Source organism: Centroberyx gerrardi, chromosome 4 (assembly GCF_048128805.1).
Source record: "Centroberyx gerrardi isolate f3 chromosome 4, fCenGer3.hap1.cur.20231027, whole genome shotgun sequence".
NCBI classification, from domain to species: Eukaryota; Metazoa; Chordata; class Actinopteri; order Beryciformes; family Berycidae; genus Centroberyx; species Centroberyx gerrardi.
This window is the reverse complement of record NC_136000.1, coordinates 4,650,142-4,664,767: the sequence shown is the minus strand read 5'-3', so window position 1 is coordinate 4,664,767 and position 14,626 is coordinate 4,650,142. Positions and strand designations below refer to the sequence as shown.

General features: G+C 43.5%; 1 protein-coding gene across 1 annotated transcript in view; it reads left to right on the top strand.

Moving 5' to 3' along the window:
• cftr (CF transmembrane conductance regulator) overlaps positions 1–14,357 on the top strand; it is a 47,136-nt gene extending 32,779 nt beyond the window's left edge. The window contains exons 18-27 of the mRNA XM_071904905.2: positions 328–407; positions 1,756–1,906; positions 5,274–5,501; positions 6,777–6,877; positions 8,560–8,790; positions 10,242–10,397; positions 11,162–11,251; positions 11,640–11,812; positions 12,536–12,641; positions 13,838–14,357. Coding sequence (XP_071761006.2) covers positions 328–407; positions 1,756–1,906; positions 5,274–5,501; positions 6,777–6,877; positions 8,560–8,790; positions 10,242–10,397; positions 11,162–11,251; positions 11,640–11,812; positions 12,536–12,641; positions 13,838–14,053 — 1,532 coding nt within the window. The 3' untranslated portion in view covers positions 14,054–14,357. The remainder of the gene's footprint in view (positions 1–327; positions 408–1,755; positions 1,907–5,273; positions 5,502–6,776; positions 6,878–8,559; positions 8,791–10,241; positions 10,398–11,161; positions 11,252–11,639; positions 11,813–12,535; positions 12,642–13,837) is intronic.
• Positions 14,358–14,626: the final 269 nt, after the last annotated feature.

Below are 14,626 nucleotides of genomic sequence, written 5' to 3'. Positions count from 1 at the left end.
TGATAACTCACAATTAACACCAACCAATCGGTTGGGGTGAGAAATTCGGTCAGTGAATCAGTGGTGGATAGGCTTGACCAGACCGCTATGAATCACCATGCATATTCAAAAAGTGCTAAAGACTGAGATTCATGGGGGCTGGACACCAGGGAAACAGTTTATTGCATTTTCCTTACTTTACATTTATGCATTTTGTTTTTGTCTACCTAGAGACACAGTTCATCTAGCCACTAGCCATGATTCAACATTCACTAAATGTTACAATCTGTATGATTCACTGACACAGTATTTCAATATTTTAATCATTTGTGTGTTTTATTCTGCCAGGCCGGATCATGAACAGGTTCACCAAGGACATGGCCACCATAGATGACATGCTGCCTCTCGTGCTGTTTGACCTCATACAGGTGAGGTATTTTGCTAAAACATAGCATCTGATGTAACTGATGTTATGTCACGATCACACTATGCAATGCCTTTTTGTTGCTGCATTACAGAGAGCTAGGAAAAAATAAGGTGAAACAACATTTGGTTTAGTTCATGCATGCTTTATTAACATATTTAAGTAGAATAAATTAAATGCATGCAACATCTAGATCACAACACTGCATCTGCAATGTAATCTCTTAGTTGAAATGATTGAACTTCCATTGGAGAGCAACTCATTCGATGCATTAAGTGTGATTGCAACATTATGCTATTTACCTGGGTGATTTACTACACAAACTCTGTTTCCCTTAAAGTCAGCAAAGTCAGAGTCAAGCAAATTTTACGCAAACTTAAAGTTCTGTGAAAATTAAAATGTGAATTAGGTGTGTTAGCTGGGTTGAAGCATATGAATTGGCTTCCTGAAAGTAAAATAATAAAAAAAAAAAACATCCATGAGAAAAAGTTGTTGTTGTTTCTTAGTGTCAGCTAGCATTGATCATATTTCACACTGTCTGAAGACGAAAACAAAGAAATGCAATATTCTAAGTCAGTGGTTCTCAACGTGGGGTCCGGGGACCACCAGGGGTCCTTGAGGGGGCTCCAGGGGGTCCCCAGCAAATTGATGAATTGTTAAACTTCACCATTTTTTCATTTACAAGATGTTAACACATTTAGAGAATGTAGAAGAATGACTATTTTGATCATAGTTTCACTGTTATCTCTCTACCTACAACACAGATAGTCATGGAATTATGGACAAAATCATATCTGACAATAAAAATATTTGGGTCCGAGAGATAAAATCTCATCAAATGGGGGTCCATGGCCTTAATGTGGACTAAATTAGGGGTCCTTGATATGAAAAAGGTTGAGAATCACTGTTCTAATGCACCAACTAATGGCATACACCACAATGGGTGCCTTCTACATGCAACACTGTGTATGACTGCTCTACTTTTTGGGCCACCTTATGTCTTAGTACCACAGGTATTCTTACCACACTTGGTCCAAATAGTATTCGCAAATACTTTTCTGGTTTGTTTCATCCTACTTTGATACCAGATGTAGCACAAAGTTTAGACAATCACAGCTCACCAATCCAGTACTCCAAGCAGCTTAATTTAAACACTAAGGATTTGAAAAGGAAAGTACTAAGGCACTTCAACCTGTAAATAAAACAGCCATGACTGCAAGGTGTCGACCATTTGCCTCAATAAATGTCTGTTTTCTCTGTAAGTCTCTGTAAGTACACACTAAGGATAATTTACTAGGTCTGATCCCTCCTGCCATCCCTCCATCTTTTTGTCCTCTCTTATTCTTCACCAGTTGACGTTGATAGTCCTGGGTGCCATCTTCACAGTGTCCATCATGCGGCCATACATCTTCATCGCTGCCATCCCATTGGCTGTCATCTTTGTTGTCCTCAGGAAGTACTTCCTCCGAACTGGTCAGCAGCTCAAACAACTGGAGGCTGAAGGTGAGATTGAGGGGAGGCATTGTGTGTGTGTGTGTGTGTGTGTGTGTGTGTGTGTGTGTGTGTGTGTGTGTTCTGGTACATTGTCTGAATAGCTTTTAAGCTGCCTAATTTTGTCCTCTTTGTCACTACTAAGAGACATAATCAAGCTGTAGGAAGGAAGGAAAGCTGCAGAAGAGCAAGCAAACAAAAGAAAATTTACTCATGTGAATCAATAAAATATCACATTATTTTTTTATTTGACAGTATACAGGAGAGAGAGATAGGACTGATAAGGGGAATGGCATAGGTCAAAATGTGTGTGTCAGGATGAAACTAAATGTTTTACAGATAATGGCACTGAATGAGAAATAAGAAGCAGGAGATTAGGCAGGGAAGGGAGCAGCGAGAGTACAACGATGAGGAGGCAAATATTGTCTTTGTACAGGAAGAGCAGAAGCGAGAACATAATAGGAAAACCAATACAGCGAACAGAGGAAGTGAGAATCGCGGGGGGGGGGGGCAGACAGACGTCGACCAGGCAGCAGGCAGCGCTGGGCGGCGGCCCGGGCCAGGGGGGCGGCCCGGGCCAGGGCAGCGGCCCAGGCCAGGGGGGCAGAGGGCAAGCTGATGGACAAAAACATGGCAGAGGTGGAGCGGAGGAAGAGCTGGAGGAGAGGATGGATGGGCTGCCTCAGAGGGGCGGGGCTAGTTAAAGGAAGTGGGGCAGGGGGGAGCAAAATGACAAGCTCTCCTCCAATCACAATGCAAGGATTTGGTAAAAATGTAGTGTTTGTATTCAGAAAGTGGATTTTTGACATTTTCTTCAAGAGTTTTTGACGTTAGATTACTGTTCTGAGGTTCCTCACCGCATCACTGAGGATTGCAGGCGACTGTGTGCGTGTGTGTGTGTGTGTGTGTGAGTGTGGAGGGGGGGTATCTTTGGGATAACTAAACCTGTCATCAGGTGCTTTGGCAGAACGGGAAGTAGAGCTCAGCAGTGCAGCGATGAGCAGGAGCAGAGCGCAGGAGAAAGTCATTAAATCTATTTTATTGACCGGTGAGAGGCTGATGGCTGACTACTGGCTGCTTTTAGACGTTTACATGACACTTCTATCTAGAGCAACTAACAATGGGATGAGAACAGGTAGTGGTTTGGTGTCTTGTTCAAGGACTCACGCTTCTTGCAGGGATCAAACCTGGGACTCCCACACTCGAGTTGTACTTCCTGTAATAAGCGGCGTGTTGCAGGAACAGACCGCTCTGCTCGCACTGTGTTGCTGTGAATGGAAAAGTTAGCAAGGAAGCAGGTTCTGATCACTTCTCATAAGGATCAAACCACAGAGATGTGATCCGTGCCAGTAATCTGCAGTGCGGACACAGGAATGTATGTGTGTATTGTCAGGTTTGTGTTTGTTTTTAACACCTGAAGTCCTTGCTATCTATTACTTGTTATGTTAGCAATCTACAGCAGGAATTTAGTGTAGTTCCAGTTTAGTTTAGTAAAGTTTATTTGACAGAATAAAACAGAAGTGAAGTGATTAAAAAAGTATAAGATAAAATACACAGAATCTACAAAATATATATCACTCTTTCACTTTTCACTCTCCTTTCATGACTGATGCAGACTGATCCAGGTAAAAGCCATTATCCCTTTTTGATTTCCCTTAATTAAATCTTTACCAATCTCTAAGGAGAGGCTGTAGATGAAGAGAAGCAGACAAGTTGGAGAAGGATTTTTAAGCTTTGAGACAGTTGAGATAAAGGGGCTACAACTCAACATCAGTACCTTCAGTGTACAATAAGACAGAGAGATGCAAGAGATGCAAATTTCTAATTTGTGCAGGTGAGATAAATAAAAAAAAAAGACCTAAGGGGCTCATTTAAATGTCTCACTCATTGTTTGGTGCTCAGGATAAGAGCGTTAGATAAATGCCTAAAGTAGTAAAAGTAGGAAAAGTTGTAAATCTCATGTATCCCTGAGTGCTGAAGGCATAGTGCTTTAAAAACAGCCTTTATTTAAGCCTTTATTTAAGCCTTTTTTTAAGCGGACAGCCAGGGGATGAGAAAGCAGGTCACTGGACTGCTGACGAAGACCCCCGCTGTGTTTTTTGGACGTTCCTCCTCCGCTCTCGACTCCGTCACTGAGCGCGTGTTTCACTGAAGGCAACGAGGTGTTTCCGGAGCCGGGGGGAGCGCGGCGAGGTCGGAGAGACGATCCGCGCTGGGATTTCCTCCCGCCCCATCCTGGTGTCGCTCTCTGCTGTCACAGGCACCGTGTCACACAAAATGCACAATGGAAAAGCGTGCGGATTATTCAGTCAAGTATTTACTAGAACGTTTTTCCCTTATTGACAGCGTCGGTTTGTTTTATTTGCATCGGTCAAACACTTCGCAATTGCGTAGAAGTCTAGCTGAAGAGAATCATCCCAAACATAGAAATCCACCTCTTGGAAAAAGTGACACGAACTCTTATAAAATGATTGATAACATGAAATTAGAACAAATGATGATACATTTTAACAGATAATAAGTAACTTAAGTCATTGGTTGACGAAAAGATAGTACTTTTACAGCCTGGATGGATATTTTGAAGATGTTGAAGTAATTATATTTTCCCCCAGTAGATATATAACCTTTTTTCCCAGTTTCACTATAACCACAGCGGAGTGTCCCACCTGTTTGCGATCAGAGCGAGCAAAAAGCACAGAAAACATCAACTTTATTGCTTCCTTCCTCACATTTACACCACTTCCTGGTCAGGGTGACTGCAGCTGAAGAGATGAGCAGGAATAAAAACACGGGCCGTCTCAAAACACGCAGCTACGTCTCCGTGAGAGACGAGACTGCCTGGGGGAAAATATTGTGTTCAGGATTTTAATACGAGGACACTCGAGTCTCAGGGCAAATGTGTGTCATGCGTGCTGCTGCAAGTTCTCAGGAAGGATGGGAAACTCGGCTCGTTTAGCCACATACTGAACGTCTCTCCGTTACCCACCATCTATTCTGCCCATCTATCCCTCTTTTTATCACATCCTCTTGTCTGTCTTCTCTCCTTATGATTCTCTCTGACTGATCTGGCAACATCCTCCCTCTTTGTTTCCTTCTCTCATCTCTCTACTTTCTCTCTCTTCCTTCTTTCTGACAGATTGGCAAAAAAAACCCAACAGAAAATGAGAGTTTTGTTGCTTTTTTTCCCCAATAGCTGTTCTTTCTTTTTTGTTTCCCCACTCCTTCATGCCTCTCATCACATATCGTCTCTCTCAGCTCACTTCAGCTGCTTTATTGTCCGTTCAGCCGGAACAGTATTGCCGAAGCAGTTTTCTTTTCAAACCTTATTGACTCTGAACACGTCTCTCCTCCCCTCTCTCTCTCTCTCTCTCTCCTGCAGCTCGCAGCCCCATCTTCTCCCACCTCATCATCTCTCTGAAGGGTCTGTGGACGATCCGGGCGTTCGGGCGTCAGACTTACTTCGAGACGCTCTTCCACAAGGCGCTGAACACTCACACGGCCACCTGGTTCCACTACCTGGCCACGCTGCGCTGGTTCCTCTTCCGCTGCGACATCATCTTCGTCTTCTTCTTCACCGCCGCTGCCTTCATCGCCGTGGGAACCAACCGTGAGTGACGGGACGGGCGTGGGGAAGGCGGACGAAGGGGTGTACAGTAGGCCTGTGCATGTGTGGATGTAGGACAGATGTCATCGCTGCCAGGGGTAAAACTATCTCCAAAATGTCAGCTCTTCAGGACTTTTTTTCAGGATTTTTTTAGCTTCAGCACCATGCATTTATGATTTTATGTAATCGGTTTTGAAAGGGGCTTTTCTCAACCCATACAGGTGTAAACCTTCAACTAAAACATTAAAATTACAATTGGTTTTGGGTTACAAAAAACTCAAAACGGTCAACAGAAATACCCCAGCACATTAAAGTCTCCAAATCTACACCTGCATAGAAAGTCAAGAGAGTCAGAGTTTCACTTGAATTTTGGCCAAAAGAAAACTGAAACATCAACGTCAACAAAAAGGCTTCTGCTGATCCTTAGTCACTAAACTAACGATACAAACTAAAAGTATAAGTCAGCACTTGTCGAGGTGCCCTTTAGCAAGGCAGGTAAACACAGCTGCAGGTGGTAATTGGCACAAACAATAACATCACAGAGAGAGCAGATCCAACAGAAAGGTACAGTGAAGAGGGAATATGTCACCATGCAAAATACTGTAATAATAATAATAATACTACTGGTTGGTCATTTGCTTTTTTTGGCCTTGGCATCTGTTTTTTTTGGTCTTGGGTGAGGAGTTTTTGTTCCAAAACAGAATGTGGGCCAGAAAGTGTGTTTTGAAAGGCAGAAATCTCAGCAGCTGGCCGAGTAATCATTGAGTCATTGATATTGATCAATAACCATATCAACCCCCTTCAGATATATTATGGACATGTTATGCTATGGGAAAGTGAAAACCTTATAATTTCTACTTTTCAGAAGTGTAAAAGCATCTGTTTATGTATTATCTGTCCTCCTCAGCACAGGAGTCACATAACATGATCATAACAGAACAGCATGTCAGTGAGGAAAGATTTGATTGAAACTGTGCGAAAGCCATTGTATGTCATTGTAAAAAAAGTAGGTACACACACGTGTTTCCCATTCATTAAATGAATGGGAAACACAAGTAAACACACACAGTCTCACGTGTTTTTATGGAGCGGCCTGTGTGTTTCTGTTGAGAGCAGATTAAAGGACAATTTCACAGCTCATTAGTTTCAAATAGAGCCAGCAATACCTGAGTGCTGCTCTGACATCAAGGCTAACTCTAGCTCTTATTGGACAATTGTGATGACATTGTGTGTGTGTGTGTGTGTGTGTGTGCGTGTGTGTGTGCGTGCGCTCTACAGAGGACAAACCAGGGGAGATCGGCATCATCGTGGCCCTGGCCATGCTCATCCTGGGGACTTTCCAATGGGCCGTCATCACCAGCATCACTGTGGATGGACTGGTATGTAGTCCACACACACACACACACACACACACACACACACATACACACAAATAACACACACAGCCAGCTATCATCACTCTCATCACAGCAAAAAGACTTTGATTCAATTTGCATTCAAATACCGCATTACCAATGGCCAGTCATGAGTGTCTCAAGCACAAACACACACACACACACACACACACTCTCTCTCTCTCTCTCTAGGGAAGGTTTTGTTGTTTTTCTGCACTGCCCTGCCTCACGTTCACATTGTTGCAGACGTTCACAGTCTGACCCCAGTCTCCTGTCTCCACTGGAACAGTAGTTTGCTGTTAAGGAAGACAATAGTTTTCCTACAGCCGGTCTGGGATTTGAACTAGCTTGTGTATTATCTGAAGGAGCTTTTCATTGGCCGAGTTCCCGTCCAGTGGTTCAAATCTCTTCATTTCCCAAAGTGTTTGGTGTTGTTGTTGAACGGAGCTTCTCTTCTCTGACTGAGCTTATCACAGAGCAGGACGTTTTGTTCAGCAGTGTTTTCTCCCTCTCTCTCTCTCACTGACACACACACACACACACACACACAAATGGTGAGGTGGGGGGGGGCACTGCTCTTCACACTGACTGATATTCTAATGTGAGAATAAAGCTCATTAAGCTGCTGTCTGGGTTCTGTGCTGTGGGAGTTTCTGTGGTACACTCACATTATTTATTCATTATTCGTTGTTCAGGTCAGTTACTCCCTCTGCTGCAGTATCCTGCTCAAGCAGAAGTACTTTTACTTTGCTGAAACTTTACTTAAGTAGAAGTAAAATTGCTGGTGTAAAAATGTATTTAAGTAACAGTCAAAAGTAGCTAATTTAAAATATACTAAGTTACTTAAAAAGACGTTGTGTCATACAATCTATCCAATGCAATACAAAAAGGTTGAGAGGACAGAGATTTCAAACCGGTTTCTTTTAATAAAAAAATAAATAAAAAATGAAATGTATAAACAAAGTAAAGTATGAATCAACACTACAGTTTTGTTATTATTCAATCTGTGACAAAAAAGATTAAAAAAACAACAACAACAACAGAAAATACTCATCCTCATTATTCAATAACATTACTACCTTGATGGTCTTTTGTTATAAACCAGCTAGACAAAACCAGGCAAGCACAAACCAATAAACCTGTAGCTGGATGGATGGCTTTTAGGCTTATGTTAAGTAAGATACTAACATTGACAATTTTAAGTTAGTTACAGTGTGTTAACTCAATAATCCGTCTACATGCCAGCACAGGTTTGTTGCAGATGTGAAATACAAAGCTTGGCCAGCAGCCTGCAACATTTGTTCTCTGCAGTGCAAGTGCAGTACTTCAAAACATACTTACTCTAAGTACTTAAATAAAAAGTACATGTAGGCTACACAAACAAGCCACTCAATTACAGCGATGGGAGTAAATGTTAATTCATTACTTCCACCCTTGAACACCAGGCACGATGTAGCCTGAGTTTAGAGAAGCAGGCTGTGACTGGAAGGTTGCTGGTTTGAATCCCAGGACCAGCTTGGAAAATTGTGGGGAAACCGAATGAGATACACCGTTCTCTGCCTCAACAACCCAGTGGTCAACAGTAGCAAACTGGTTAAACTGGGCAGCTCCCAGTGGAAAACCTTTTCTCTCACCTCCTCCCTCCTCCTCCCCCCTCCTCCCTCCAGATGCGCTCGGTGGACCGGGTGTTTAAGTTCATCGACCTGCCGTCGGAGGAGCCGCGGCCGGGGCGAGGGAGGCCCGGGGGGAAAGGAGACCTGGTCATCGACAACCCGCACGCCCAGGACAGCTGGCCCAACCGCGGGCAGATGGACGTCCAGGGCCTCACCGTCAAATACACCAAGGCCGGGCGCGCCGTGCTCAGCGACATCTCCTTCACCGTGGAGGGGGGGCACAGCGTGAGTCCTGGGTGGGGGTGCAGGGGCGGGGGGGGGGGGGGGGGGGGGGGTCGTCTGTCCATCAAATGCGATATCTCGGATCGGATTTTGATGAAACTTGGCAAAGGGATGCATCTCATCACTGTGGTGTTTTCTGATTGGCCCAGAGAGGCTGCATCATGTTTACTGCTGCCTTGTTATTCTTTGTTTAGTTTACCAGTTGGGACGTTTTTGGCAGGGAGTCCGTGGCCGACAGTACTTGCTTGCTTTACTTAAACTTTCGCTAATGACTGCTGAAATACAACAACAAACAAACATTCATTTTTGAACCGAGTTGATAAATGAAGTGTTTCCTCCGAATTCATACACAGCTGTAATGTCTTCCTGCCCATCTGGGTTTAAAATGCTTGGCTGCTAATTTAGGGCAGTGACATGCAGACAGTAGCGGCCAAATTGCTCTTAGTGGAAAGAGAGAGTAAGCGTAATATCTTGCCACTCTCTCTCTCGTCCCAGCAGGATTCATTATGAGCTCCTCATAATGAATCCTGGGGGACGGCGAGGTTTGATAAGTGTTAGCACTTTAGCCTCGTCCCATTAGCTAAGACTTCCTGATAATGGTCTAATTTCCCCTCTAGCCTGGGGAATGAGAGAGAGCTATTAGACTCTCCAACACGCAAGGCAAGACTTCATTTGCAGAATGCTACAGTATATCTATATGTATTTACACTAATATGAACTGTAGATACACTACCAGTCAAAAGTCTGGACACACCTGATTGAATGTTCTATGTTTTTCATTCTCTTAAAGCCATTTTGATCTAAAGGCTTCTGCTTAAATGCTTGAAATTAGTTTCTTAGACAAATATAAATAGTGAAGTTGATCCTATGTATGAATTTCTTTCCAAAGCCTTTGCCTTTCCATCAAGGCAAAGGGCGGCTGCTTTAAAGAATCTAAAATATAAGATAGTTTTGATTTGTTTAACACTTTTTTGATCACTGCATAATTCCATTTGTGTTATTTCATAGTTTTGATGTCTTTACTGTTATTCTAAAATGTGGAAAATAGTAAAAATCAAGAAAAACGTGGTGTGTCCAAACTTTTGACTGGTAGTGTACATGTATGTATTTACACTCATATAAACTGTAGATAGGGGTGGGGGGTGGGGGTAGAGAGAGAGTATACAACAATCAACAGTTGAAGAGAAAGCCACTTACCCTCTCTACAGGAACACAGTGATCTAAACATGGCTGTTAGACTCTTAGTCTTGTTATTTAATGAACTAAATATTATTACTGAGCAACTGTTTACTGTTTTACTCACTTTAGAAACAAGTAACCTGACTAACTGGAGTCATGTTCAAGTGAATTAACATTACGTCTACTTGGGTAAAATCCTGGTTGTGTGTGTGTGTGTGTGTGTGTGTGTGTGTGTGTGTGTGTGTGTGTGTGTGTGTGCGTGTGTGCGTGTGCAGATGGGTCTGCTGGGCAGGACGGGTTCGGGGAAGAGCACGCTGCTGTCCGCTCTGCTGCGCCTGGCCTCCACCGACGGAGAGATCTCCATCGACGGCGTCTCCTGGAACACCGTCTCCCTGCACACCTGGAGGAAGGCGTTCGGCGTCGTGCCGCAGGTACGGCGGCCTCCGCCCGGCTGCTCTCCAGCAGGGCACCGACCTCCAGAGGGTGCTGGTTCAAATCCCAAGACTACTGAAAAAATCTGCTATCATTGGAACTAGGGATGGGACAATAACCGGCATTGCTATATATCGCGGTATAAAACAGTAACAGTTATAATTTTCATTACCGTGACCACCGTGATAACCGGCAACTTGTTTGGGAGGCTGAATAACAAACACAAAAAGTCAGTATTTTATTAAATTTAATTTAATTACTTGACAATTTACATAATGTTCTACAGTCTTACATTAAAACGGTTTTAAAAAAGTGTCTTGCAATCGAAATGATAAACTAGTTTTTAAGTATGAAGTATGACAAATTGGATTGTTATGATCACTTTGAAATGACAAGTAAAACTGGAGCCATAAAGATTCTCATAAGTTTAAAATCATCTCTGTAAACAGCAGTCCAAAGGGAATTCAAACATGCACAACAACTATAGATGTTTTTGGATAGATTAGCATTCATATTCAGCTCTTCATGTGGCTGATGTTCAGTGGTCTTTATTAGGCTTGGGCTGATATAAAATATTGCGATATTCACAAAATATCCCCCAAAATGTATCATTAATATTATTAATAGCCTAGAAATTTGATGTAATTTAGGAGCAATAATATCATGTATTGCGATATTTTGGCGGGACAGTATCGGGATATTACATTTTGGATATCGCCCAAGCCTAGTCTTTATTAATTTTGTCCTTTTCTATATGGAACAGAAAGTCTTCATTCTGACCGGCACTTTCCGCATGAACCTGGACCCACACGGACGCTACAGCGATGAGGAGCTGTGGCGGGTGGCGGAGGAGGTGAGCGCCGTCTTCTGCTCTGTTCCCTGTTTTCCTCTTTCTCCCTCTGTGCTTTACATTTTAGTTAGTCTACTCTCTACCAGCCACTTTCACAGGTAATCAGCCAGTCAGAGGTCATTTCCTACTCTAAAAATCTAGTGGCAGGTGATTTTTGGTGAATTTTAGGATTTACGTGCCACCGTGTTAATTTCCTGCCCTAGTTTTTCTCCTCACACCCCTCAAATGTAGGGGAAAAGAGAGATGTTAGATGTGTTTTTTATTCATCCTTATAACATTCTGCTACATGGTTCCTTCAGCTCTTTCAATAGGATCTCGAGTTTTATTGTTGGGATACTCTATTGATTAGAAACCCTTGAACTGTCCTGTGGATGTTGTGGTGCGTGTGCAGGTGGGTCTGAAGTCGGTGATCGAACAGTTCCCAGACAAGCTGGACTTCCAGCTGGAGGACGGGGGCAACGTGCTGAGCAACGGGCACAAGCAGCTGCTCTGCCTGGCCCGCTCCATCCTCAGCAAGGCCCGCATCCTGCTGCTGGACGAGCCCTCCGCCTACCTCGACCCCATGTCAGTACCAACAGCAGACACACTCCACTCTGTGTGTGTGTGTGTGTGTGTGTGTGTGTGTGTGTGTGTGTGTCTGATTTTTCTCCACTCCACTCAATTAGTAATATTAAATGAAATTAGATATCACTGTAAAGATGCTCCCATGCTACTGTTGTGGGAGGCTGTATAGAACGCCACTTAAAACTTAAGTGTTTCAGGGTGTGTGTGTGTGTGTGTGTGTGTGTGTGTGTGTGAGGTCACAGTACTCTACCAGCCATCCAGCACCAGCATGTGTGGCGTCCCTGTCACTGCATATGGTGACAATTTGAGTGCTTACGGTAATTCTGACCTACTGTACGTGTGTGTGTGTGTGTGTGTGTGTGTGTGTAACCATACGTGTAGAGCGGGGTCTTGATGGTAAATGGTGCCTGTAATGAGCGGTCTAGATTGACCTTAGGGCACCGCTGCCTTTTCATCTCAACCTCAACAGGAACAGAACTTGAAGCTAATGTGTTAGCAGAGGAGAGAGGGGGCTTTGATGACGCTCTGTGTGTGTGTGTGTGTGTGTGTGTTTTGCACACATGCATGCATTTAACGTCAGATTGCATCTCATTTGTTGTTGTTACTGTGTGTTACTGTTTACGTGCAATGCATTTAATAGATTACATTTCAGTCCACTCACAGTGTTGTTTTATCTGTGTTGTGTGTGTGTGTGTGTGTGTGTGTGTGTGTGTGTGTGTGCAGAACGTTGCAGGTCCTGAGGAAGACTCTGAAGCAGTCGTTCTCCTGCTGCACCGTCATCCTGTCAGAACACAGAGTGGAGCCGCTGCTGGAGTGTCAGTCATTCCTGGTTAGTGCACACACACACACACACACACACACACACACGCACATACACACACACACACCTAGTTTGAAGCTCTGTGCCTCTTTGTCTCGTCCTCAGTGTTTTATTGGGTTTTCCCTTCCGTTCTAGATGTTTCTGTATGATGAAGGTATTTTCAAATAAATCCTTCTTTTCAAACAGTGTAATCCAATTCTCCTCGCTGGTCCTAATCAACTCACTGCATTTGATCCTCTGTGTCTCATGACCTGGCAGGAATTAAACCACATGAGCCTGGGATGGCATCGTGTACATGTGTGTGTGTGTGTGTGTGTTTAGTATCCAGTGTTTCCCTCCAGATTTTAGCCACTGTGCGTGTGTGTGTGTGTGTTTTCAGTCTCTGCTGTCAGTGAAGTGTGTTTGTGTTGGGACAAGCAGACAGCATGACAGTAACATGAGGGAAGTGACCTAACTTTAACCTACAGACAGACTTAGGAGCACGTCACTGATTGATTGATTTTAATTCTATTTGATTTTTGTTTTAATTCTAAGGTCTAGAAACTCTGGAAAAGTATGGGAAATGAATTGAATAATTTCCACCAAAAGAAAAGAGAATCCAAAGTGTCACATTATCATTACCTAGCTCCCTGTTGACTACAAGAGGCATAGCTAGTGCTGCAGCTTGCACCAATACCATCATTTTGACTTTGATACTTTACTAAGTTTAAAATCTGAACAAAAACACCAGCAAGCAATGTCACAGAACAACCACCCTGCTTTATATTAACCAAAAGCACCATGAAAGCACCAACAGGAATATCAGTATTTTCCAGACATTTCACAAAGACCAAATCCATTTTTGAACTGTTGCGGAATCAGTTTGAGCCATTTGCCGGATGTCATGCCGAACCTGCTTCCTAATAGTTCAGCAAAATGTCTTTTAAGCCACGGAGCCCATTTGATAAAAGTTTGTCTCTTTAAACCCCGTGTGAGAAGATTTATGTAGTTATGATTAAGTGCAGAATCATATAACTGTGTTTACTGTAGGTGGGAGATTACATCGGAGAGAGTCATTGTTATACATTATCTCTTTGGGCTGACCTCTAGTAAATGAAACAAGAGTGAAGTCCCTCATGGACCCCTGGTGGTCCCCGGGCCCCAGTTTGGGAACCACTGAGTAGATAACCACATAACCAACAAGTGTGATTTAACCCCCCCCCCAGATGATCGAGGGCAGCTCCATGAAGCGTTACGACTCGATCCAGAAGCTTCTGAACGAGACGAGCCACCTGAAGCAGGCCATGAGCGCCGCCGACAGGCTCCGCCTCTTCCCCGCTCTGCACCGCCTCAACTCCAGCAAGAGGGCGGCGCCGCAGGCCGCCAAGATCAGCGCGCTGCCGGAGGAGGCCGAGGACGAAGTGCACGACACGCGCCTCTAACCGGCCAGACACACACACTCACACACACACACACACACACACACATGCATGTAAACAGACAAGCATGCATGTAGGGTTTGACCAGTATGGGTTTTTGAAGGCTGACACAGATATTTTTGGATTGAAGTGGCTGATAGTTTTTGTGCCGATATTCAATATATTTAAATATGACCTCTATCATGCCAAAATATGACCAATCTTCAGTGTTTCCCCCTGAACTGTATTGTTGTCAGGGTGGAAAAGCCTCTGAATCAGCATTTAGAGCATCATGGGACACTAAAACTCTCCACTGACACCCGGACTGATGAAACTGTTTTAGTGTCAGCAGCTCTTTAAGGTAGAGTGACATCACACCTGTTCAATGGTAGAGAAACTCTGGGAGACATTACTGCCTTTAAATGAAAAATTCATTTACAAAATACATTATTGAACAATTAGACGAATAGATAAAATGTGCAAAGAAAATAAAATTTCATGCATTCACACACACACATGCATGTAAATGGGCACACACATCTGCCCATACACATATACACATGCAAACCGGCACATGAAGATACTTACATACAGGCG